The following is a 24126-nucleotide window of genomic DNA, read 5'->3' as shown; positions in this document are numbered from 1 at the left end:
CTGCAGAGCGTTTCAAAGTCATCAAGCATGAATTCACGTTCCATTGATGTGTCATTGCAGTGTCTGATTACACGGCCTAGCAAGGTTGATGCCTGAGCCAGGCGTGCAAATGCACTAAGGCTAGTATTGACTTGCGATGACAGTGAAACGCGCTCAGAGCAGACCATTTCCTGACGAATGGACAAATTAGCATTTCGTAATCCGTGGCTTTGGACAAGTAGATGTACAGGGTAGAAGAACTCACGCCATTATCCCAGGCGCTGTCACCTGCTGGGATGAGAGTGTCTCCACTAGGGTCTTCAGTGCATAGCGGTTGAAAATCTGCTCCGACCGCAATGTATCTAAAATTATGTGAGATTTGATCGTGGCGGGTCAACGGCGCATATATCACCTGTCAAGAATCACAATCATCCACCATACGTGCTGCCTTTCCTCCCAATCTATCCAGCTGCGGGGGGGGGGGGGGGGGGGGGGGGGGTCCTGCTCGTTGGGGAGCCAGTTTATTATGTATAATGGCGGCCGTTGCGGCCGCGTCTCTCGGGAACCACTGAACAAGCAAAAGCGGTGGGCACTTCGTACATTATCCCTCTAGTCGGAGGAAGGTCGTTAGTTTTGAACATAATAACCAAATAATTAAATGCCTCCTTTTAGATGATCAGAGTAGATGGGATTCTCAAAAAAGCACAAATTTCGCGCATTATATATATATTAAAGTTAGTATTACCAAAGTCACTATATAAAGAATAATTAATTTATAAAATGCTTCCAATTTTGATTCTTTTAAAGAACTTTTAAAGATTCTCCTTCTCCTAAGGCTCTATTACATGGATACTATAAGTCGAGGAGGGCATATCGAAAGGCGAAGAGAGATAATCAACATCTAGCATGTAGGTTAGCTAATAGTGCTGTGACTCGGAGATTACTGGGTCTTTCGATTTTACCAGCGTTAGAAGACAAAATCCGATTTTCGTAATATTTTTATGAGTCAGCCAATCGTGCATTTATCGGCAGAAGGGGAAAGCAGCCTGTGTCTATTCACGAAATCAGCATTCCACTGGAGATGATGACAAGGGGCTAACTAAATCGGGTCTGTATCCATCGAGCGGGCTTGCGGCCGCTCAAGCGGGAGTCTATGACCACGCTGCGGCCGCACGCAAGACTATTGTGATCAGCCTACAACGCCGAGCATCTGTATATAAATTCATGCCGTAACATTTTCAATGTCAGACTGCTGCATTCCCATAGAATTCAACCTGAAGAATCATATCTATTCTTTTACTTAATCTCTCACGCATATTCTTCATGACGAAAATCTGGTTCATCACTGGGTCCTCCCGCGGTCTCGGCCTCGCCATCGCCGAAGCCGCTCTCAATAACGGAGACTCTGTTATTGCTACCGCTCGCAAGCCAGAACAGCTTGCTGATCTGGTCAAGAAATTTGGCAACGAGCGCGTTCTCCCAGTCGCTCTCGACGTAACCGACAACAACCAAGTCATCCAGGCCGTCAAGTTTGGACATGAGAAATTCGGCCGAATCGACGTCGTGGTCAACAATGCAGGATACGCCAATACTGCAGCCATCGAGGACATTGATGTCGAGGACTTCCGCGCTCAGGTTAACGCCAACCTCATGGGCGTAGTCTACGTTTCCAAGGCCGTGCTCCCAATTCTTCGTGCACAGAAGTCAGGCCATATCTTCCAAGTCTCCTCGATTGGGGGCCGTATCGGTGCTCCAGGTCTTTCGGTCTATCAGAGTGCTAAATGGGCCGTCGGTGGATTCTCCACGGTTTTGTCTCAGGAGGTGGCTCCCTTTGACATCAAAATCACTGTTCTCGAGCCTGGCGGTATCAGGACCGATTGGGCTGGCTCATCTATGAAGATCCCCCCAGTGAGCGAGCCCTACCAGACGACGGTGGGTGCATTTGCCGAGTTCCTTCGTAAGACATCTGGAAACGAAGTTTCTATCCCGAGCAAGATTGCAGATATTGTGCTTCAGCTCTTGGATGAAAATGAGCCTCCTTTGCGTCTTGTTATTGGTTCCGATGCGGTTGAATATGCTAGGAAGGCTACAGACGCACTCAGTGCATCTGACCAGAAATGGTGCGAGCTGAGCATCTCTTCATCCTAATTTTAATTTCTCTGAGATGTCCCCTTAAGGCAAACCTCACCGCCCATTATATCAATATTTTCAAGAGATACTTTAAAGTTATTTTTCAATCGAAACAGAAGTTGGGACTTGGTTTTGAGAATCCCATCAGGGCAAGTCGTCAAACATAATGGAGATAGAGGATCCACGGTACAGGAATATTAAATTATGTTCTGCTAGCGCGGTAGCATGTCTTTGTAGGGTATTGTCTCTTTGGAACGCCATCCAGACACCCGAGATATTAATAGGGTCGTTTCAAAGAGCAATTTTGTATATGTATCTCGTAAAAGAGCTGTGAATTCTTATCCAATTAGTTTTAATTTTCAAAATAAGTTTAGCATCCCAATACGCCGCCATGAAACCTTTCCCTGGAGTATCAAACATCGCGTCCTCTATAATACAAAGCCGAGATTCTCTCTATTGTCATCTTGTACACGGGCGTACCTGCAAATATGGTTTAGCGTGTTGAGCAAAATGAAAGTGGACAAGGGATCTTACTCCAAAAGAAGTCGAAACATGTAAACCTCTATGTCATCATTTCTGAGGGTCCGAGCTGCCCAAGACTGGCCCTCTTCACCGATGGATTTTGCGATCTCCTGACCTGTGGTATCTTGCTCGAAGAAACGGACCAACTCAGCGAGTTCATTGCCATCCTTGTTGACCGGCACATAATGAACCCATGGAATCAATAAGTTTTCATGCCATTCACGGAAGGAAGTCATCTTGAATGGAACGCCCTTGCTACGCAATAAGGCGTAGAACCTACCGCTGTATGCATGGCCATCCATATCCAGCAAATACCGGAATTTCCAGGCATTGTTCTGAGGTTCTGGTTCCACGATGTCATCGAAGAATTTTCTCTCTTCGGCGCAGTCTTCATCGCAATCGATGATATCCGTGAAATGGGCATTGAAGTATCCCTCTACCTGGGACTGGTTCGCTTCCTGGACCTCCCAATTTGCATCGGTTCCCGAAGTACATCTCGATTCAGTCTTCTGATGCATGATATATTGGGGCGATTGTGGATGGGTCATATTCCCAATGATGCGCTGACGTTGCAGGTTGTGCCAGCTGCCACTCTGACTGTGGCCCCCAGTAGTTCTCCCACGCCAATAGATCTGGGGCATCTTCTCTTCCCATGGCACCGAGCTTTCTGGGTCAAAGCTCGACATATCTTCATAATAAAATGGCGAAGGAACACCAATATCCTGGAATGAAGACGGATGGGACATGGAAAACATTGGGACGAGTTCGTTCGTCAGCTTGAAAGAATTTGGGCGTTGGAAGACCCCAAGGCTATGTCGTAGCGACGGGCTATTGCAAATGTCACTTGCTGCAGATTGGTTGAATACGAAACCCAAAGGCTCCACAGCATAGGCAGCTGCGTTATCCGGTGCATTGCCATCTAGTGCCATAACAGGTGTATCTGGTGGGCATGAAAGTCGCGAATAGAGCCATGTCTCTTGAAACTCAATGTTGTTCCACCTGCTTGTAGAAGCCGGCACTGGCGGCACTGGATCATCCATATCCCCCGGTGAAAATGAGTTTGAAACGTCTGACTGGGAATTTAACCGAGATTGCGCCATTTGGCCCTCAAGGACAAATCTATGCAACTGTTCATGTGGAACTACGACTCGCGGCTCGTCGTGAGCGTTGAATTGCAAGTTCAAGTCTGGTAACCACTGGGAGAACTTTTCGAGAATCTTTATTGTCGCATCTCTCTGAAATCCTCCCTGGCCCTTGCCGAAATCAAAGATCCTGCCGTTGCGGATGGCGATTCCCATGACATAAGTGGTGTTTATCCGGCCGAGATCTTCTCGGACACGAGAGCGCATTACGCTAGGCGTAAGCCCCCAAAATGGTAGCAGAGTATGGTATATCGTATCGAACTCATCAATCAAAACGGTGTTGCGCGTCGTTGCAAAGTGATACCATTCATCGAAATGGGGAGGCGGAGGCATCTTATATCGTCGTTGGTATTCTGTCACTGCTTCGGCCAAAGACTTGGATTGGCGTTGTAGGGTCTCGCTGAAAGCCTCCCTAGCAGTGGAAACAAGTCGAGCTACGGGATGGTGGCAAGCGCGTTCTTCGAGCGTACCGATGGATCGGTTCGAAGTCTCAGGGACATTTCCCGCAACGAGGTACCATAGTACCAAAATGACCACGGCTGTTAGCCCAGCAATGGTCCACGTCCTCTTGGTAGAGTGCGCATAATAGGACTTAGACCTCCGCCGGGCCCCTTCTAGGAGTTCGTATCGATGTTCCCTCCATGTTCCTGCACCGATAGCTCCAAGTATTGTCACTGCGCCGGCGTGTAGTGTCCGAATCGGGGGCAGAAGCGAAGATCTGAGGAAATGAGAAGTTGACTGCATCTCAATCGGCGTAATGCCTGGGTGCGCGGCGCGTCCTTGATGACAGACGCGTCAAGGTAGGATGCGATAGGTCATCGAACAAAAATCAGAAAGGAGAATCACGACTGCGCACGCGACCGGGGGGGTTTCGAAGGGTGGAACCTAGCAACAGGACCGATACACGCGGTCCTTATGTAGGGCTGCGTAATTAGTGTGGGATGGGGCCAAATCTCTTCTTGGCCCCGGAACAGGGCCTGAAGGCGCGTATCTATGCGGGACTGGCGATAAATGGAATACACATCTGTTGAAATCCGGGGTTCCCTATCGCCTTATGGGGATCTCTGATCGGGCATCCTTCGTGGCGAGCCAGGGAGGTGGAATACAACATCAAGCCCCTGATGGACAGATCGTATTCCGTTAAGCTCGGTGGGTCCGAATTTGGCCGGTTTCGAGCGATGGCCCGGGAAGCTTGGCCAGTTTCTCTTGTCTCCGGTTAGCCTGAGCGACCTAAGATTTCCTACGTAGGTAAAATTCAAACATAGTTATAAGTTGGGAGTTTCCTTTGATTAACCACTAATGAAAGTTATCGCGCCTAAGTTCTACGTTCAGTGGGAAAGCCGCTGCTGAAGATAGCTATTTCCTGAGGCCCGAGTCAGCCAAGCGTGGGCGCAATTAAAAATCAATCTAAAACATCTTCCGGAAGGATGTATATCGGATATTGTCTGGCGATTCTTGGGTTTCCCTTTCCGTTTTAGTGCTCACATCTCGCTGCTTTTTCTGCTGATCAGGACTTCAAGGAAGTGAGGCTCTGAGGATTCTCAGCTGGTCCAGTTTCCCAAGCTCACCCCCACAGCTTTCCGAAGAGGTGGCGCGAGGCGCGAGGCGCTTGGCACGAGTGGTTGCTACTGTTCATATGATTTCCCAAAATTATAACAGACCATGTTCAATGAGACAGATCTTTAAGAAGGCTGGTCACTCAGATTTCTGACTATTTACACTTCAAACTATGAAACCTAAAACACCAATAGATAACGTAGCATAAACCAGGCGAGAAAGACTTTCTCCCTCTGACAGTCTCATGGGTGCATCAAGTGCAGCGCGACGGAACCTTTCCCCTATGCCATCTCACACCAGGCTTTCAAATCTTTGTTGAACTTCTCAAACCCCTTCTCCGTCTTCTCTCTCATCCCAAGAGAGCGAGCAATAACTCCTTCACCCACGATAAAGGATAGGTACCCTGTAAACTCTTCTTGTTGGGTGAACGTTGTGCCACCCGGAGTTGTGGCACTGGGCTCGAAACGGAAGCTGTGGTTGCCGTTAAAGCTATTGAGGGGAAGACTTCCTCCCCAACTGAAGCAATCTGGAGAATTCTCCTATATGAAACTTTAGATACTGTGTAATCTTCAAAAAGCGGCCTTGAGAGAATAGCTCAACAGGTTAAACAGTCCGCCCAATTCCAAAGAAGATTAAGAAGACATACGATCATGATCGGTTCCATCTTGCCAATTTCAAGCTCGACTAGCATCCGGTCACCGGCTTCAATGGGCTTGTCTTGGCGCGCTGGCTTGATGGTCTTAATAAACCCATCGGGGTGATATGTGAAAATAGATGGAAAGTCAAGGAACTGGAGGCAGGTAAGTTCGATAGTCACTTGACGTGGCGGGTACTTCAGAGAGCTGCTGTGGCACCAGGACATAAGGGCTTACCTTTTGCCTCACTACCTCAGGGGCAGCGGAAATCTCGATCACCTTGTTGACTAACTGCATTGTATCGCTTTGCGAACCTTTTTGTATTGAAAGATCAGACCGATCAGAAATGATATGATATGTTGCGGATGGGAAGCGTTGGCCGTGTTGCTTTCTTCGGAGGGCCTGGGACTACGAGTCGAGAAATCCTAGTAGAGAGGATATTCTTGTTTTATAGCGTTTCTTCTGCCTTCAAAAGCTCGGTCCTTTTTGGCAGCGCCTTCCCTGCTATGGGGAATCTGGGCATTGTCGCGGAATCACATGAGCTATCGTCAAAAAGGACCATGTATTACTGTTCCTGGAAGATCAGCTAACCAGATCTGTCTTAGATGATACCTTGATGAGCCCTGTCGGATGTACTAAGCCAGATATGGCTAATGTTGAGCCCTTTGCGGCTGATACGAAGAAGGTCAAGTAAGCTTACCCCTCACACCCATCTGGCCCCAGGCTCCTAAAATTCATAGTCGATTCGTCAAACGCACCACGCCTCACTCTATTGGGAAATATGGCGGCGAACGAGGCGTTTCTGTTCGTGAACACCAGCGGCCTGCAGTCCTTGGATCGAAAGGCATCGACTACTGCACGCGCATTTCTTATGAGAAAGGTGCGCGCCAAAAGATCCCAGACCAATCGTCAGGGTCGTCTAGCTGCAACGAGACAATGCACGGGCATGACGGATGATAACGAGTTAGGATACGAGGGGCTGGAGATGGTGTTGCAAGGTGACATGGCCATCTATAGGCCAAAAACAACGAGTAGCCCTGCCACATATTCCGAGAACAATTCCTCAATCCATCGATGGCTTATTGCCCACCAAACTATCCCACAAAGCACGCTAGACGGATCGGTCGATCCCTTCGGTACCACCGGCGCGGGCTTGGAAAAGAAGGAGGCCATTCTCCTTGACTTCTGTACGTTAATCCACAAGCCGAGCACCATCCACCGTAGTAGTCCATCTTGGAGGCATGTAATTTTGCTTACCGCAGATAATTCCCCTCTTGTAGTTTCCAAAGGCGTCTTCCCTCGAATTTTCCCACTTTGTGATCTTAACCAGACGATCAGCGCCCAAAAGATATGGTTCATGGCGGCTTTCGCCGACCCGGCCTCTCTGCATGGCATTCTGTGCCTCGCAGCTCTTCAGATGACGGAAATTTCCGCATATTTCCAACCCAAAGAATCCGTAGCACTAGCACTGCGACATAGAGCTAGTGCCATCGAAGCAGTTCAGAAGAACCTTGCTGATCCCGTGAAGGCTATTTCGGACATGAATATCGCCGCAGTCTTCAGTCTCCTCTGTCTAGAAGAGAACCTCTTCTCAACGTCCTTCTCCTCATTGACTGGCATAAAGCAGGATCCCGCTCACCTAGTGGCGCATGCGAAAGGACTGAAAGACATGTTACGGCTCCGTGGAGGAGCAACCGGGATATCGTCGTCCAAGCTCCTGCAACATCTCATTGCTAGGTAAGCAGGATGTGATGATGTCTACAGTTGGCACAACAGTCAGGACTCACGACTTGAAATTTCTTTATAGATACTGTGTCACTCGAGCGGGATCGACCTTTGATAGGAAACACTTGCCGCCGAGAGGATTGACCGCTCAAATTTATGACAGTTACCCTGTGTCCTCCACGTATTATGATGAAGCGACCTCAATGGCAGATAAATGCAGAAAGCTAGGCCTGAATGTTAGCTTGATCAATTTGGTCAAGTCTATAGATTGCCTCAGTCGAGATTCTCGCGACTGGATGAGAACACCCAACAATCATCGGTTTGATCTTATCGACATCCAGAGTATGTGGGTCATGTTGTCTGGTGAGGTACTAGAGTGCTACCTCGGATTGGAGGAGAGCGGTACACTGACACCATTGGACGGTATCGTCGGTCTCTGTCTCCTTCTTTTCGTCGGGCTAGTGGTTCGCGCGCGAGTGATGGCATTTGGCGGTGGCACTTCTCTGATATGGCGCCTTAGTAAATGCCTATCAGAAGGCGGAGGTGAATCGATCGAGGCCTTACGACGCACAAATCTGGACGTCTGGGTCGGAGTCGTCCTGGTCTTGTCCCCGGCTTTGCACCCAGATTACGAGCGTCAGATGTGGGCCATATACCTCGGTTCAATGAGATGCCAGAAATCAGCCTTCAAGACGTCAGCGGATCTCAAGAAACATCTGCTTAAGCACTCCCTCTGGTGGCCTGAGAAACTGGACAAATTCGTAGACACCATCTGGGATAGTACGGTTGATGTATGGAGGCGACCTGAACAAGTCATCTCGGGCATTGCGGGAGTATCATTTGCTGGTGTCACGGGGGTTTCAAGGCAACCCCATGCCACTGTCAAAAATCCCTATGTTTGCGGTGCTCCCTTTGACATGTACTTAACCCGAGAAGATGTCGGCTTGTTCCGTACTTGAGATTTTGATTTACCAGCGTCGCAAGGAGACTGGGGTAAGCTGTTTCCCCATGGCAGGATACAGGCACCTCTCATTCGTCAATTTGTTGCCGTTGAATTATCTCGCCTTCAGGCTCCTGGAACCCCATGACTAGTAGACAATGACTTCCAGCGATGATGTTGAAGCAACTGTTTTCCCGCGGGCGGGAATGGGTGGCGGCGGTTAGAAGTCTCTCTATCAGAGAGAACTTAGACCTAGAATTATCAGGAAGCCTAATGTGAAGAGCTAAGCGCAACTCCAGAGACATGATACTGAGTTAAAAGGAGGTTTCAAGGCATTGGGCATTTCATTCATTCATCTCGGAAAGCAACTTGATCACTCCCGGAAGCTGTAAATACTCTTATAAAATTTAAATGTAAAAGAAGATAAAGGGGCTGGATAGTTATAGTAGATAATTGATACAACAAGGCAGAAGCGCGAATGAACCCCGATAAACATACTCTATACAATAGCCATCGAATACACTTAAAAGCTGCCAGATCCGCACCTGGAGGCAATTACAGATCACATCCAATCTAGATGACCTCCAACCTTATAAGATCCTGCTTAATAGACATAAGGCTCCTTCAGCGTAAGCATCCCGGGCTGCTCCAAAATAATCAAAGGCCCGGCGATAACACTCCCCTCCGTCGGCGCATCCACTTCATCCGCGATAGAAACCATAATGATCCCAACCTCAGAATCAAACTGCTTGGGAATCTTGACACTATTCTTCTTCGGGTTATACGACACACTCACAGTGTTCAAACCATGATAGAAAACAGCGTAATAATCCTTCCCGTTCTCGAACTTAGGCTGGTTATCCGAAGATTCAAAAACGAACTTGATATCCGAGCCAGGCTGCGCGGTTGTGCTATTTCCGATGATGTTGATTAGAGGGAGACCTTGGCGGGGTGCTGGGTACATGGGATTCTCGGCGGGACAGCTACCCGGTACGATGAATGCGTTTGTCGTGTCTAGGATCTGGTTGGCGTAGGGGTAAATTGTATCCGAGGGACCCGAGAATGGATCGGTGTTGTAGACATCGAGGAGTGCCCAGACGTTGTGGCGTGTTTCAACTTGACCGATCGCCATCAGTGCAGACTTGGAGATGTTTGCTTCGGCTTGAAGGGAGAGGCCTGTGAGGAAGGCCATGCTTGAGACTTCGATGTAGACCTGTAGTGCGAGGAAGGCGCTGGCACTGTTATTGAGGCCGAAATCGTATTTGCAAGGGCCAGGCTTGATGGAGCCTGTGGAGATTTGGTCTTGGAAGATGCGGAGATGACCAGCTTCGTTGTCACGGATTTCGGCGATGCGTTGGTAAGTGTTGTTTGGGAGACCCAGTTTGGTGAAGTCCGAGGGTGAAAAGGTGTCTACTGCTTGTTGGTAAAGAGAGTAGATGATCCATTCTGCGCTGAGTAGGTTTTGGAAGAGGAGATCATCTGGCCCTGCTGGGCCGGAGCCGGTTGCCGGAATGGCCTTCATCCACTTGGAGGCGATCGGTGGCTTCTTGCCTGCATAGTTGACAAAGAGTGAAGATTCACCGGGGACTGCATCGGCTGCCGGTTGAAATTTGCTCTGAGTGGAGGATGTAGGCAGGGCAAGAGTTGGAAGGATGACCGCCATAGAGGCAATCAGACCTCTTGAAAAATGCATTTTGAACTTGCGAAAAGACCGTAATTACTATGCTGCAGATATAGTAGACTGAAGATATGATTATTTGGAGAAATTCACTCGTGATTCTCCTTGATTTTTATATCTGTTCGCAGACTCATTCTACAAGTACATGATCTACAAAATGAGGCTGCCTTACTGCACTCGCGCAATGCGCCTAAAATGGTCAAGTGTCCAGGGACATGTAATGAAAAGCTCAAGTCAAATCTTGAATCTTTGAAGACTACTGTAAACCTAGGGGCAGTATTTGGGATGGGAGATGATGGGACCCCTGTTATTGGTGAACTCCGAGTGTGGCTGAGTTGATGGCTCGCTGATTGAGCCTGATTCCGATCGAGTAAACTGGATGCTGCATAACACTTTCCTGATTGGGTTACTGGTATTCTACTGTGGAATTGGGTCGTCGGCGAATCAGGGCTTAGATGCGGGGCAATCTTGCAGCGCTCGCAGAATCCGCCCAAAAGGGTAATTCTTAAGTGCGCTCGCATGGCAAGTGGGTGTTGAGTATTTAAGTCGCCTTATTCCTTGAGGATAACGCATCGGTACAGACACTTCTCGTTATTACACCTTTCTTCGTTTTCAGACCCTGTACATCGGCATGGCAATCCAATACGAGGGCAACGATAAGCATCTTTTTGCTATGGAGAATGCCAAGGCACCTGAACTTCCTCCACCTCCCTATACTCCTGAGTCTCAATACTTGATTGAATTGCCAGGCTCTTTCCCGGAAGATCAAGCCGTATCGTCTCGCGAAGACTACAGGTATGAGTCTCGAAGAGAACCCATCTCACGCCAGAATCAACTACAATACCCGCCTCCGCCTCTCCCACCGCGAAGTCAGCCACAGCACCCATCTGTTGAATGCTTGAATCAACCAGAGTACGGAACTCAAGCACAATGGAACGGCCAATACCCTTACAGCCCGGCAGATTACAACATTCAATACCAGCCTCAGCCATCCCCAGCTCCGGTTTCTCCAATGACGAACCCATCCTATCGCCCCGACCAAGCACAACTACAAGTACAGCGACCATCTAGGCAATCTCAAAAACCATGCGTCATCCCTCGTAAGTGTCACCTCTAATGTGAATCCACGTCCATGTCTAATATATACCAGAAATAACAACAGTCTTCGGCGGAGCCCACATGAGCCCGTTCGCCCGCGCCCGCGCCCAAGAACTTGAACAAGCATACGGCATCACCGCAAGGGAAATGCTAGCTTTCGTCGACGGCCTCAATGAAGCATTCATAGCAAACCCAGTCCTGCAAGCAACAAGTACAATCGGGAATATCGTCGGCTTTATACCTATCCCATCGGCCCAGATCGTCGGTAACTCCGTCAGACTTGCATCTGGACTTGGTATGGCAGCTACATCAATTATGCGCACAAAGCAGTATATGGCAAAAGCAAATGAGATTATCTTCAAACCGAGGAATCTCCATGCTCAGATCTGCAAGACGGAGAAAATGCTCATGCAGACTGGGATCAAGTGTGATGCTTCTGTATTTGCACAGGGGCAGTATCAAATTGGCGAGGCGCCTGGTAGCGGGAACCATCTGGTGAGGAGGATGGATGCTCTGGGTGATCGAGTTACGGGGCTCTCGTTTGATGTTGAGGCGCCTGTTTCACCAGATAATTGGTTGAAAAAAATGGGGTCGTACTCGGCGCAGAGGGCGGAGCAGAGTCAGTTGAAGAAGTTGGATAAGAAACAAGTGAAAGCAGACAAGAGGAATGCTAAGGATGAGAAGAAGGGAAGGGAAAAGGATCGAAGGGGAAACGATCGGAGGGCTGAGAGGGCTGAGAAGTTGCAGAGTAAGGAGACGGAGAAGGTGAAGGGATTGTTGTGGATTGTTATTACGGCTGAGAGGGAGAGTCTTGCTGGCGATGATGATTGGGATTCAGGTGATAATATTCAAAGACAATGATTAGGTTGGTCGTGAGAAGGGTCATGCAAGGCGTTAGATGGATGAGGGCGCTTTGGGATATGCTCCTTTCTGTTTTTTATTAGCGAATAGACCGATAGAGAATACCCCTAATGACGTGTGTTTTCAAGATATCTTACCCCTTCAGCCTGTCGCGGCAGATTCTCCTTCCGTCCTATTTCAAATCCGTGCGTATCTGCAACGACGGCCATAACACCTTCTAGCCAAGACTTGGCTCCTTCGTAATCACCTTCAAGATGAAGGTATGATACATTCAGCGGGAATAGGAGCATGAATGCACCTGAACTCCGTCTTAGCACATGAAGATGGTAGTTCATCATCCGGCACGTCTCAATAGCCACATCGTGTCTAGTACCTTGCATTGGCATAAGTGGATCGGTTGAGTTCGCCTCGGTCAATGGAATGTCTATACTGATCCCCGATATTTCGAGCGCCCTCGTCGCAATCAGCCGTATGCAGTTGTAGGTAATCAACTCGGTAGCACGATACCCGTTGGGAAACCAGATGATTGACTCAAATGGGCTGTGTGGCAGTCCTAATGTTGCTTCTGGATCGAGGTCTTTGGGCGAAATTAAATATGTCGCGTGGGGAAATCTCTGCTCCCAGTCCCAGCGCCAGGCATAGACCGCCTCGAGGGTCGCATAAACTCGTCCACCATAGGCGGCTTTGAAGTCGTCGAGTCCTGGTTCATCTGCAGGCCAGTTCACAACTCGATCCATATCTTCGAGAAAGCCGGGCAGGTCACTGAGATGGTCGTGCAGATAGCTAACGGGCTCCTTTGACTCGAAGCCCGTCATTGCCCATGGTGTTGTCTTCCATTCTGGATCTTCGAGGAAGCAGCGCTTGCGTTCAACAAGGAATCCAATGCACTAAGACCGTAAGTTGGGCCCAAAACTCAAAACCATGAGGGTGGCTTACAATGCAAGATCGAAGTGTAGGTAGTAACGTGTGCGCGACGCCCGCTTGGAAACAATGTGGCCCTCTCAAATGAGTCTAGATCCCATTTAGCAAAGGTTATACCCTAGAAGAGTGAGACCTACTAGTCTGGCCAGACCCTTGTAATGGTGAAGCCATCCATGTGGCTGGTCAAATGTGACAAGCTCGTAAATCCCCATGCAGACAATGGCGACCAGCACCTCGTCGCCTAGAACCAGTGTAGGATCTTGCAGTTTTCCGCGCAAAGAAGTAAGTGCTCGAGAATAAAATCCTGCGCCCTTCCTTATGAGATCAGAATGTCCGTGGGTTTTCCCAAAATAAGCGGTGGCCAAAGCACGAAGTGAAGACGTAGAGAGACCTCTTTGGTTCTCAGGTGGACAGGTAAGAGAAAAAATCCAGGAAGCTGACTCGGGTGAATTCGGGTCCATGGCCCATGAAAACAGCCTATTTATAAGATGAGAAGTGAAGACAATCTGCTCGTCGAAAGCTGGGTTGACGGTCAATGGCATGAATGGCAGCTCCACGACAGAATCATTGGACTCTGCACTCTCAGTTGGGCTGAGTGCTGTGCTGGATCTGGTCTCTTGGGAAGAAAGCTTGCTAATAAGCTGGGGAGTCACATCAACAAACTCGGCATACTGGTTGTAGCCATCGCATTCTACGTTAGCCTTGCGGCACCGCTGGCAGTGAGGCTTGCATTCATCTGGAGTACATTAGCGGGGTCGTCGGTGACCAAGTGGAAACACTTACCGCATTTCACTCTTCGCCGGCGACAGGTCTTGCACCCTTTGCTTCGCCCTCCGATGCCGACCATTGTTTCATACCATCAGGGAGAGTTGCATGTGGTGAGATGAAATCGGGGAGACGGTGGGCCAGTGGGTCCGGCGTCGAAATTTGACCAATGGAATGTGTCGATCATTTGGGCTGGGCTGAGGCTTATTTACAGCCCGACCAATATGACTCCCCAGAAATCTCTGTAAAGTGATGGACATGACTTCTCTTCCCGGTCCTACTTAGAAAACTAAGTGTCTGGGAAGGAGGAAGAAAAGAAAAATGTTGAGAAACCAAAAAATTAGTCAATCCGCGCCAAGACGATGGCATCGATTTGCACCCAAAGATCAAGGTACTGTCAAGATCGAAAGGCTCGAGGAGCCCATCAAATCTGATAGACATTGAATCATTCCGTGAATGATATTACCAAACTGACAGGGACGTCGGACGAATAGGTTAATAAGGACTCTTAATTAGTGATTGTCGGAGCATCGGCGTTAAGCAGTGGAGAGCCACTCGTCAGGGACCATCCTACGTATGGGTCAAGGTATGTTAAGACGCCATTACAGCGAGGTATTTGCTCACGGAAAGATCAATGGGCCTCGGCCTTATTCGTTGATATTTCAGAGATCAACAGAAACCGTCATAGGTGAAGGAGGCTTAACGCCGAAAGCCGATAGTACAGCTCCACCTCAATTCAAGATATCGAAGTACTATATATGGACCTCGCAGCTCCGCAATAGTTCATAGTTTAAACCATCCAGCAAGAAACTTCAAGACTTCCCAACAGAATGACAACTACGACACGCCAGCATTCATCGGGCTCGCTCGACCAGTTTGGACCGGTGATGGTGACACCCGTCATTGGCAACGAATTTACCAAGAATACTTGTAACATTGTGAATGACATTCTACGAGGCCCAGAATCTGACCGGTACATCCGAGATCTTGCAATTATGAGTAAGACGTTTATTTCCACATTCCCCGTTGATACTAACCTATGAAGTTGCCGAGAGAGGCGTAGTATTCTTCCGAGCCCAAGACAACCTAACGAATGACCTCCAGAAAGAACTTATCCTTCGTATGGGCGAGCTAACAGGCCGCCCGTCAAAAAATACCTTGCACATCCACCCAGTCACAAACGATGCACGCGAATTCGGTGACTCGGACCCATCAATCAGTACTATCAGCTCTGAGGGTCGCAAGAAACTATACAAAGAATCCGGCTACGCGAAGCACGCAGCCGTTTGGCACAGCGACATCTCCTTCGAGCCAGCTCCGGCGGATTTCTCTTCTCTGCGACTGACACAGCTGCCCCAAACAGGCGGTGATACATTGTGGGCTTCGGGATACGAGATCTACGATCGAATCAGCAAGCCGTACCGGACGTTTCTGGAATCCCTCAGCGCTGTCCACGACGGCGAGACTTTCAGACAGATGGCCCAGTCGGGCAAGTTCCAACTTTATGAGAAGCAGAGAGGATCGCCTGCCAATGTGGGCGGTGATTTGTTTGCTGAGCATCCTGTGAGTGTGAACTAGTTTATCACAGTGTCGTAGCTAACTTTTTGTCTAGGTCGTGCGGACAAACCCAATTACAGGGTGGAAATCGATTTTTGCTGCAGGTAAGATATATCGCAACTCTCTTTGTGGGCCCATGTTAATGCTGACTGGATGAACAAGCTGGCTTCCCATCTCGAATCAATGGATTGACTCGCAAAGAAAGTGCGAACATACTGCAGTTCCTCAATGATATGATTACGCATGGCCACGATCTTCAAGTTCGCTTCAAGTGGAACCAGGCAAATGATATCGGTAAGTCCCGCTGTATGCAAACTCATGAGCAAGCTGCTAAGTTATTTCAGCTATTTGGGACAATAGAAGTGTCTTCCACACCGCCACTGGTGATCACGAGGGCTTTGGTCCTCGCAGTGGCAATCGGGCTGTGGGTGTAGGGGAGGTGCCATACTTTGACCCTGGAAGTATATCTCGACGCGAGGATTTGGGTACTGAAGATGACCTCGCATCATGCCATCGGTGAGGAACGTGTGATTCAAGGTGTATGCAGCTTATTGGCGCTGAACCTCCAATTGAGTCCCGCGGTAGTTAACATCGTGCATTTCAAATTTTTCATCTTTCATTCAAGATCAGTAAGATCAGTGTGACATTTCCGTGGATCACGAATTCCCTCCGTATTCCCTTAGGATCATTTCACTCTCTTCATTCAACCCCATCCATCCCTGGCAGAGAAAACGCATCAGCCACCCAATCGTCTCCTGTGAAAAATTCATCAAATTGGAGCAGCATGTTGTCAGCGTCACTTTGAAGACCAGCCTGTCGACTCATTGGGAAATCTTGAAAGCCAGCCAGGGCATCTGGGAGAAAAGAGTTCCATATCTCAGAGCCCATATTTTCAGAAACGCTGTCAGGTATAGAGAGTAAACAAGGCCCGAAATTCTGCAAGCTGTTTGACTGGAGAGGATGCGCCACCTGTTCATCTTCACTTTGGGTTGGCGCATTTGCAGAAGAATGGCTGGCTTGAGACGTCTCTTGAACGAATTCCATGGCCCGATCGATGACCGCCTCAAGTCCATCACGGTAATTTTTTAATCGATTATTGCGCTCAGCCAGAACAGAAAGCGCTGATGAGCAAGCACGCAAGTCATTTGATACGGCCGGTGTCCAAAGATTAGGGGAGCGAAAGAGACAAAAGCTTCAATGTCACGTTAGATTAATCTCCAAAATCGTGGTGCGAACTTACCACATGGTCAGGCCAGCCATGAACACCGAATTCATAAGAAGAAAAGAATGACCACAAGAATCTCGCTGTCGAAGGGTTTTGAAGATTTGACACATTTGTCCAGACGCGAAGAGACATGTTCTTATGTATCCGTCTTGGGGATGAAGAACACTCAAAAATGGCTGTAAGAGTATCCGCACTGAATTATTCCAATGCATATACACGAAGTCACAATCTTGGAGGTCTAGCGATGGTACGTTTATCTTGAACGCCTCGAGCTTTTCCATGAGTGGAGCGATTTCAGAGATTAGGGAGGAAGACTGCTTGTCGAGTCGATATATGCGGGTGTTAATCTCGGACACAATACGCTGTAACTGAATGGAAGCAATAAATCTGCCGAGGGTCGGTATTGGCGTTCTTTCAGTGCGACACTCCCCTTTCAGGATCTGTGTTATCATCTCGTCGTCGGCTATCGAGTCATCGAGATTAGAGGGAAGTTCAGCGTCGATCTCTTCTTCTGCGATACTGAATGGACGTCCCAATGAGCATGCCGTGTGTCGTTCCATAATGTAGACTGTCCAGAACAGTCGGCGTCGCTTCTCGGATTCATGTGCATTCAGTTTGGCGTACCGGGCTTTCCGATGGAATCCAAAGTCCACACAAGTCCTCATCGCTAAGCCGATCATGTACCACACACTTGAGTTCGAGTTTGTTCGGAGATTGTATATGACAATCAGTACCATTGCTTCTACACTGGCAACTGAGATCGATTCTCGAAGAGTAGGATCAAAACAGAGTGCAGTGAGCAGGAAATCACTAGGTGGGGTGGAATTGTATGTTTCGGTCGTCTGGAGTATTGCGGCTCCGATTGCATAGACCATAAACATCTTGAATTTGCCAAATTGCTCTTCGGGTGTTTTCCCTGGCGGTTGGTGTCTTTCAGCGTGCAGCTCTAGGATTTCACTGCGATCCAGAAACGGGAGGCGTGCATGCATGTTTTTGAAGTAGACGTCTAGAATCCGCGAGCTGATTTCATCATCGGGAGGTGATGCCTTAGCCCCTGCATCCTCATCGCGTACTGCATCTGAATACTGTCCTGCGTGGACGGGCAGTAATTTGGTCCCGACTCCACGGTGAACTATTTGATTGACGTTTTCGGCGAGTGATAGTCCAGATGATGGTCCCAGATAAGTTGAATCTTCCTTGTTTGCATAGCCCAGGGTTAGAAAGCGCACAACTCCAGTCAAATTACTCTTCCTTGTTGAAAGATGGGAGAATGTCTGATCAGTTACGTAGGGTAGTTTCAGTGGTTCTTGTGGCGCGTTTGGTCCATTTCCCTCCAAGGCAGCAGCCAGCTGTTCTTCGAGAAGTTCGATTCGATGCGCCAGCGTGCCCTTGGACATACCATGATGCCACGACGGTGAGCTTTCAGCTCGACAACACGACTGTTTGGCTGATTCACAATTCGAGCACACAGGGAAGCCGACGCATTTTTGCTTCCGACGATGACAGCGCCGACAAGACGTTGGTACACGTTTTCTGATCCTCGAGTCCGGATTCATCGAGTTTATGCAGCAAAGTCTTACTATTCGAGGTGACTTGGTAGCTTCCCCGCAATGATGGCAGCCGCCCACCATTTATACGTGGTGATAAGGTGGAGTCATTGCCGCCTCTTAGCACGGCATCATTAAGCGACCATTGGCTACGTCTTGTTCCTTATTTGACAACGTTTGATTATCGGTCTAAATTGCCGAATTTATTTCACGGTCAAAGGTTAAATAATTGACCCATCTTTTGGAAATTTCAAGGGCGCTAAGGGAGGGAATGATGGAATAGGAACTTGAGGAACATTAGAATTAGAAAAGTGAATCAATTTTGATAATAGACCCGGCGTTCAAGATGCAAACATATCAAAAACTGAATCAAAGGTTTAGCTTGGAAATAAATTCATGCCCTACATTAACCGAGGCCTGGGTAGCACGGATCAGGTGATGAAATCAACCCGCTGGTCCTCCCGGATAAGCAAGGTGTTACCGGAGACCTTCCCCGGCGTCTAGAAGCGCCTGGGTCGCAATAGATCACACAGCCAGAAGCTGTTGGCGACGCTAGCCCAATCTAGGCATTGCTTTGCACATCACCTCCAATGGAAACGGTGCAGTGGGGTTATCCGTAGGTGGCTCACCAAAACAGTGAAAGCAGGTTTTGAACGAGTCTAGACTAGTACGGTCGCTAGTCCTCTACTCAATTATTTACCCTTTTTCCGACCGTTTTCTTTGAATCCGTTGCCCACGGGGTTGTTGGTCAAGGCATGCCTCGTCGTGAAAGTCATGGATTTCGAGGGTTCTCTGGGCTTTCACCAGCCACCAGGTGACGCTGAGCGAGAGAGAATCCGGGAACTGTCAAGGTGCGCGAGTCCTTTTTACCGCCGATCATAGCACTGACCACCGCCAACCTAGGTACTACTGTGCTTTGGATCGACCGTTGGCTCTGGATCCGTCTGCGGAGGGTGAGCGATCGCAAGATGGTGCCCCTCAACAAGACGAACAGCCAAAAGCTTGCGATATCTCAGCAGACATTACGCTGAATGCGCTAGCCCAGCTCGGAACTCACCGGCTTCGGTGTAATCGGTCCTTCATTTCCCTCGTCGACGGGACCAACCAGCATATCATCGCCGAAGCGACAAAGTCGGTCTCTTTGCGAAATAAAGACTCTCACCTGCCTAACGATGATATATATCTTGGAGTGATGTCGCTCGATTTGAAATGGGGATTATGTCCTCATACGATCCGCCTGTTTACCGGCGAAGACCCGTCCTACATAATTGATACCGACAACATCACCGCCAGCCGAACCCATTATATCATCCGCGATCTGTCCAAGGAAGACTGCTTCAAAGATCGACCATATGTTCTAGGATGGCCCCATTTTCGATTCTACGCCGAAGTGCCCCTCAAGAGCCCGTCCGGGATTATCCTTGGTACATATTGTGTGATTGATGATAAGCCAAGAGAGCGAGCCGACTTTAGCGAAGACGATGTTGACACTCTCCAAGAAATATCTGACGCTATTGTGCATCATCTGGAAAATGTGCGAGTGGTTAATGACCATCGTCGGTCAGAACGCTTGGTTAAAGGCTTGACCAGCTTTGTCAAGGACTACTCAGATTTTGATCCACGCGAAGCTTCCAGTGGGCGTCGACTGGAATCGACATCGTTAGCTTCCAATGCAGAGATGCCTATTTCGCTCGACGGAGTCACTGTCACTGGCGCCAGTGTCGTTTCGGCATCTTCGGCATCCAGCCGCACAGAACACACATCTACTTTCTTCAGTCCACTTCCCGGGTCTACTGAGCCCTCTTCACTCGACTCGAACCTGTCGGTTTCTATGTCTAGCCCAGGAGAAGAAAGGCCGATGGATGATGTCCAAAATACAGCAGGACCCGGGGAACTCAAATCAACTTTAGACAACGCTTCGTTGGTCTCTCTTGCAGACAGCATTCCCATATCCGATCGTATTACGTCAATTTTCGCACGCGCCAGTGTCTTGCTTCGGGATTCGATGGACCTTGATGGCGTTGCTTTCCTCGATGCTGCTCGATGCAACCCGTCTTTGTAAGCTACTCTTATATTAACCGCTGCCTTCAGAGTCACTAACATAGCTTTAGCCAAGTTCCCATTAAGCATGCCAGCTGGGAGCCATTACCGAAATCCGTGTCGCCGGTGTCTCCCCCGCTTCCAGTTACGCCATCTCTCACCCCGCTGGGGCTTTCGGGCTCGGCTTCAGAAGATCTTGACACACCGTGTGATTTTCTAAGCTCTGCTTTTGGAAAAGCACTACCGGGCGATGCTGCTTCCATCATTCACGTCACAGAAGAGTTGCTGACCTTATTAATCGCCTTCTTCCCTCAAGGCCAGATCTTTACCTCGACCGACTCTGCCGAAACTGAAGACTACCTGTCTTTTGGAAGCGTCACTGCCTCTGGATTTCGAGCAAAGAAAATACAAACAATTTCTCAACAGGTCCTTAAGCTCGTTCCTAGTGCCGATTCGGTTTTATTCCTTCCTCTGTGGGATTATCACAAGTCTCGCTGGATGGCAGGGACACTTGTCTGGGCTCGCGACTCTCACCGTGTTCTAGGTATGGAGGAACTTCATTACTTCAAAGTCTTTGGAGATTCTATTGTGTCTGAGGTCTCCAGAGTGCATTGGATAACAACTGAAAAGTCCAAATTCGACTTCATCTCATCTGTCAGCCACGAGCTGCGCTCGCCGTTGCACGGAATCTTGGCAAGTGCGGAGCTGCTGCATGCTACGTGTCTCGAACCGGCACAGGAGGATATGATCAGGATGATCGAGACGTCTGGTTTGACTTTGTTGGATACCACAGATCATTTGTAAGTCTCCTGTTTACTGATTCTGTAATGCTCTTTTTACTAACCATTAGCCAGGCTTGAATTTTGCAAGATCAACAACCTCACCCAAGCTAAAAAATCCAAGGGGAAGCGTCAACGTGAGACTTCAAGTCTCGTCTCCGATTTTGACCTGGGACATCTCGTCGAAGAAGTGACGAACATCCTATACACTGGTCAGAGAGCGCCCAGAATGACAGGTCGTGACATCGTCAGGTTTTCCCCAGGGATTGATGAGGCCAAATCAGGTGGAATATGTGCCCACGACATGTCGCTGGTGGTCCGCATCGAGCAGTCCCAGTCCTGGATAGTTCGCTCTCTACCTGGAGCCTGGCGACGCATCGTCATGAACTTGTTAGGGAACGCTCTCAAGTGGACGAAATCCGGGTTTGTCGAGGTTTCACTATCGGTAGCCGCTCCAGAAAAGTCGCACAATTTTGTCGCCCACCTCTCAATCACCGATACTGGTAGCGGAATTGCGCCCGATTTCCTTCGACATAAGCTATTCTCGCCGTTTGCTCAAGAAGATTCATTGACAGAAGGCGTAGGGTTGGGTTTGAGCATCGTTCGCCAGCTTGTTACGTCCCTCCATGGCACTGTCAGCGTGAGAAGTGAGTTGGGTATTGGCACCCAGGTCGATGTCTATATTCCCGTTCAGGATCCAGATGGTTCTATTCCGCCTCAACTAATGTTGAAACAAAACGTCGGTGGCGTCGATGGAATTGATGTGCCATTGCAGGCGTGTCTGGTTGCATTCAACGGATATCCGGATTTAAATGAGGTTCCCACGGGAGTGCTGTCCGTCGACGCTAAGCGGAAAATTTCGATCCAAAGTACTCTTGCCGATGTCTTCATGTCCCAATTCGGATGGAGTGTTTCTTTGGCGGAGTCCCTCGAGCAAGCGCAAGGTGATGTTGTGGTTTTCGAGGAGGCGGTGCTCGAGGCTGCTGCACAAGGCTCCTCATGCCTTAAAGTTATCCAGGCCATGGAAGCGAAGTTCAAGTATATTGTCATTCTTGGTAGCAAGAGCATGCAGAAGACGTATGCGCCAACTGTCATCTGGATTACTCAACCGTAAGTCTGACTCATCTTCAAGGCCCGGATATTTGCTGACGCTCAAATAGATTTGGTCCACACAAAGTTCAGACTGCTGTGCGGCGAGCTTTGGAGCTTCATCAGACATCAGCACAGTCCGAGTTTGTTCCTACTATGACTTCTTTGACTATCTCAGACGATCCATTTTCAACTCCTTCGAATTCCCCTCCCGTTGAAGACGAAGAAGAGACCACGCCAAAGGCAGTAGTTGAGAAAAAGCCACAAGGTGCTCCTGTTGTCGAGTTACCGATTCAAACTACCCTGCAGCCCAAAACCAAGCATGTGCTCATCGTCGATGATAATGACATCAACCTCAAGGTCCGTTTCCACTAGTCTCCGTCCAGAAACCCATACCGCGCAGGCATTAACACCTAATCCTCAGATCATGGCAACATTCATCCGCAAGATCGGCTGCAGCTACGAAACAGCAACCAACGGTTTAATAGCCTTGGAGAAATACATGGCATCCAGCCAACAATTCAACTTCGTCCTAATGGGTAAGACTATCATTCCGACCCATCATGAAGCCACCTACTAATTAATTCAGATATATCAATGCCCGTGATGGACGGCCTAGTCTCAACCAGCAAAATCCGCCAATACGAAAAAGAAAAACGTCTCAGGCCATCCTGCATCATGGCTGTGACTGGCGTTGCTTCCGAATCAATGCAGCAACAGGCCCAGAAAGCAGGAATAAACCAATACTTAATCAAACCCCTCTCCCTTCATGAGCTCAAAGGGCTTATGGCTATCGATTGATTGAATGATATCACCTCGAATGTGTACGGTTCACGATGTTTTGAAGCGCGGTGTTTGGAGTTTGCTTTTTTCTATTCACAATGTACACAGTTATGTGATGGTATTAATTATGTTTTACTTGATATGTTTCAAGGTTTTCGCGTGCCAGCATTATAGACTTTGCAAACCTCTATGGTGGACAAATTGATATACTCTAGGGATGGTCTCTTCGCCAGAGATTCCAACAAACCAAGTGACCCATTGATGGACTGAGCATCCCATGCGCAGCATAGATACGTTAGACGCCTTCGAAAGGTTTACATCTCCAGGCACAGCCCTTCTAAGAAGATAATCTGAAGGGGCCGTCACGGTCACAAAGGCTTATTCAGAACCAAATATGTGTAATTTTCATGATCCGGCTGTAGCTGAAACCCAAGGCTCATAATATCTGCCTTGCCCGCAAATTAGGAACAAAGACCCCACAGGCTGGGTAGATCTAACTTACACAGGGAGCGATCTTCATCCATCAAAATTAAAGATCGGCCGATCTCGGCAAGTCGCGGCAATCACGAACTATGGTCGTGTAAAATTGACCATTGGATCTAAATTTAGTATCTGTATCTGAGCTTGACTTGAATTCACGATGGAGTTGGACCTATATCACTGATAATTCTCCGCTTCTGTCTAGAGTCGAAAGAGCCGGAGTAGTGAGATGTTATTCATGCTGGGGTTTCTTGAGCTGCACCATCGAAGAACCTTGGGAGGTACACCTTCTCGTTTCGACGTGGCGTCTCGCAGCTTCGTCCATCCATAGTTTATATAGTTCATTCCAAGTATATTAACGGAAAGGCAAAAATCCGCTAATGACGGATATAATTCAACTGAGTGCTCACACAATGATACAGAGACACGAGACCTATATACAAGACACAGCGCCACCGACAAGGTAAAAATCGCAAAAGCAAGCAACGACTGGATAGAACGGGATTCGTTCATGTGGGAGACCGCTAGCGTAACGAAGGGGAATCGTAGGAAGAAATCAAGGAGTTGGTGGTTTTGCACTGCCTAGAGGAGATAGTACAGAAGTACTTCGCAAGACGAACAGATGGTAGGAAATTCTGCATATGCATTTCCAAAAAAGGATCTGGGTTGGTTC

The 24126-nt window shown here is 48.6% G+C and overlaps 10 protein-coding genes across 10 annotated transcripts; 5 read left to right on the top strand and 5 right to left on the bottom strand.

Moving 5' to 3' along the window:
• Positions 1-1302: 1302 nt before the first annotated feature.
• On the top strand, positions 1303-2127 carry N7443_009739 (uncharacterized protein; the record flags this gene model as incomplete). The annotated part of the gene is made up of 1 exon (XM_056889795.1): positions 1303-2127. One exon carries the CDS (start codon positions 1303-1305, stop codon positions 2125-2127), a length of 825 nt encoding a protein of 274 aa, XP_056736286.1.
• Positions 2128-2639: 512 nt separating this feature from the next.
• Positions 2640-4517, bottom strand: N7443_009738 (54S ribosomal protein L8; the record flags this gene model as incomplete). Its single annotated transcript, XM_056889794.1, has 1 exon — positions 2640-4517. The coding sequence occupies one exon, from the start codon at positions 4515-4517 to the stop codon at positions 2640-2642; it is 1878 nt and encodes a 625-aa protein (XP_056736285.1).
• A 1094-nt stretch (positions 4518-5611) lies between these two features.
• On the bottom strand, positions 5612-6262 carry N7443_009737 (SRPBCC domain-containing protein; the record flags this gene model as incomplete). Its single annotated transcript, XM_056889793.1, has 3 exons — positions 5612-5869; positions 5977-6120; positions 6203-6262. 3 exons carry the CDS (start codon positions 6260-6262, stop codon positions 5612-5614), a joined length of 462 nt encoding a protein of 153 aa, XP_056736284.1.
• Positions 6263-6611: 349 nt separating this feature from the next.
• On the top strand, positions 6612-8649 carry N7443_009736 (C6 zinc finger domain protein; the record flags this gene model as incomplete). The annotated part of the gene is made up of 5 exons (XM_056889792.1): positions 6612-6655; positions 6706-6845; positions 6889-7152; positions 7246-7702; positions 7773-8649. 5 exons carry the CDS (start codon positions 6612-6614, stop codon positions 8647-8649), a joined length of 1782 nt encoding a protein of 593 aa, XP_056736283.1.
• A 585-nt stretch (positions 8650-9234) lies between these two features.
• N7443_009735 (uncharacterized protein) lies at positions 9235-10323 on the bottom strand (the record flags this gene model as incomplete). The annotated part of the gene is made up of 1 exon (XM_056889791.1): positions 9235-10323. The coding sequence occupies one exon, from the start codon at positions 10321-10323 to the stop codon at positions 9235-9237; it is 1089 nt and encodes a 362-aa protein (XP_056736282.1).
• Positions 10324-10939: 616 nt separating this feature from the next.
• N7443_009734 (uncharacterized protein) lies at positions 10940-12267 on the top strand (the record flags this gene model as incomplete). The annotated part of the gene is made up of 2 exons (XM_056889790.1): positions 10940-11408; positions 11471-12267. 2 exons carry the CDS (start codon positions 10940-10942, stop codon positions 12265-12267), a joined length of 1266 nt encoding a protein of 421 aa, XP_056736281.1.
• Positions 12268-12374: 107 nt separating this feature from the next.
• N7443_009733 (Zn(II)2Cys6 transcription factor domain-containing protein) lies at positions 12375-14035 on the bottom strand (the record flags this gene model as incomplete). The annotated part of the gene is made up of 4 exons (XM_056889789.1): positions 12375-13154; positions 13204-13278; positions 13326-13924; positions 13972-14035. 4 exons carry the CDS (start codon positions 14033-14035, stop codon positions 12375-12377), a joined length of 1518 nt encoding a protein of 505 aa, XP_056736280.1.
• A 748-nt stretch (positions 14036-14783) lies between these two features.
• On the top strand, positions 14784-16030 carry N7443_009732 (TauD/TfdA dioxygenase family protein; the record flags this gene model as incomplete). Its single annotated transcript, XM_056889788.1, has 5 exons — positions 14784-14952; positions 14999-15516; positions 15566-15614; positions 15673-15804; positions 15855-16030. 5 exons carry the CDS (start codon positions 14784-14786, stop codon positions 16028-16030), a joined length of 1044 nt encoding a protein of 347 aa, XP_056736279.1.
• Positions 16031-16746: 716 nt separating this feature from the next.
• Positions 16747-18132, bottom strand: N7443_009731 (fungal specific transcription factor domain-containing protein; the record flags this gene model as incomplete). The annotated part of the gene is made up of 1 exon (XM_056889787.1): positions 16747-18132. The coding sequence occupies one exon, from the start codon at positions 18130-18132 to the stop codon at positions 16747-16749; it is 1386 nt and encodes a 461-aa protein (XP_056736278.1).
• A 924-nt stretch (positions 18133-19056) lies between these two features.
• Positions 19057-22991, top strand: N7443_009730 (hybrid sensor histidine kinase/response regulator; the record flags this gene model as incomplete). Its single annotated transcript, XM_056889786.1, has 7 exons — positions 19057-19133; positions 19186-20340; positions 20394-21122; positions 21177-22211; positions 22262-22550; positions 22615-22729; positions 22780-22991. 7 exons carry the CDS (start codon positions 19057-19059, stop codon positions 22989-22991), a joined length of 3612 nt encoding a protein of 1203 aa, XP_056736277.1.
• Positions 22992-24126: the final 1135 nt, after the last annotated feature.

This window comes from Penicillium atrosanguineum (genome assembly GCF_028827265.1).
Source record: "Penicillium atrosanguineum strain IBT 20685 chromosome Unknown utg000008l_segment0_segment0, whole genome shotgun sequence".
Lineage (NCBI taxonomy): Eukaryota > Fungi > Ascomycota > Eurotiomycetes > Eurotiales > Aspergillaceae > Penicillium > Penicillium atrosanguineum.
The sequence above is the reverse complement of the archived record's forward strand: the minus strand, read 5'-3'. Positions and strand labels throughout refer to the sequence as shown.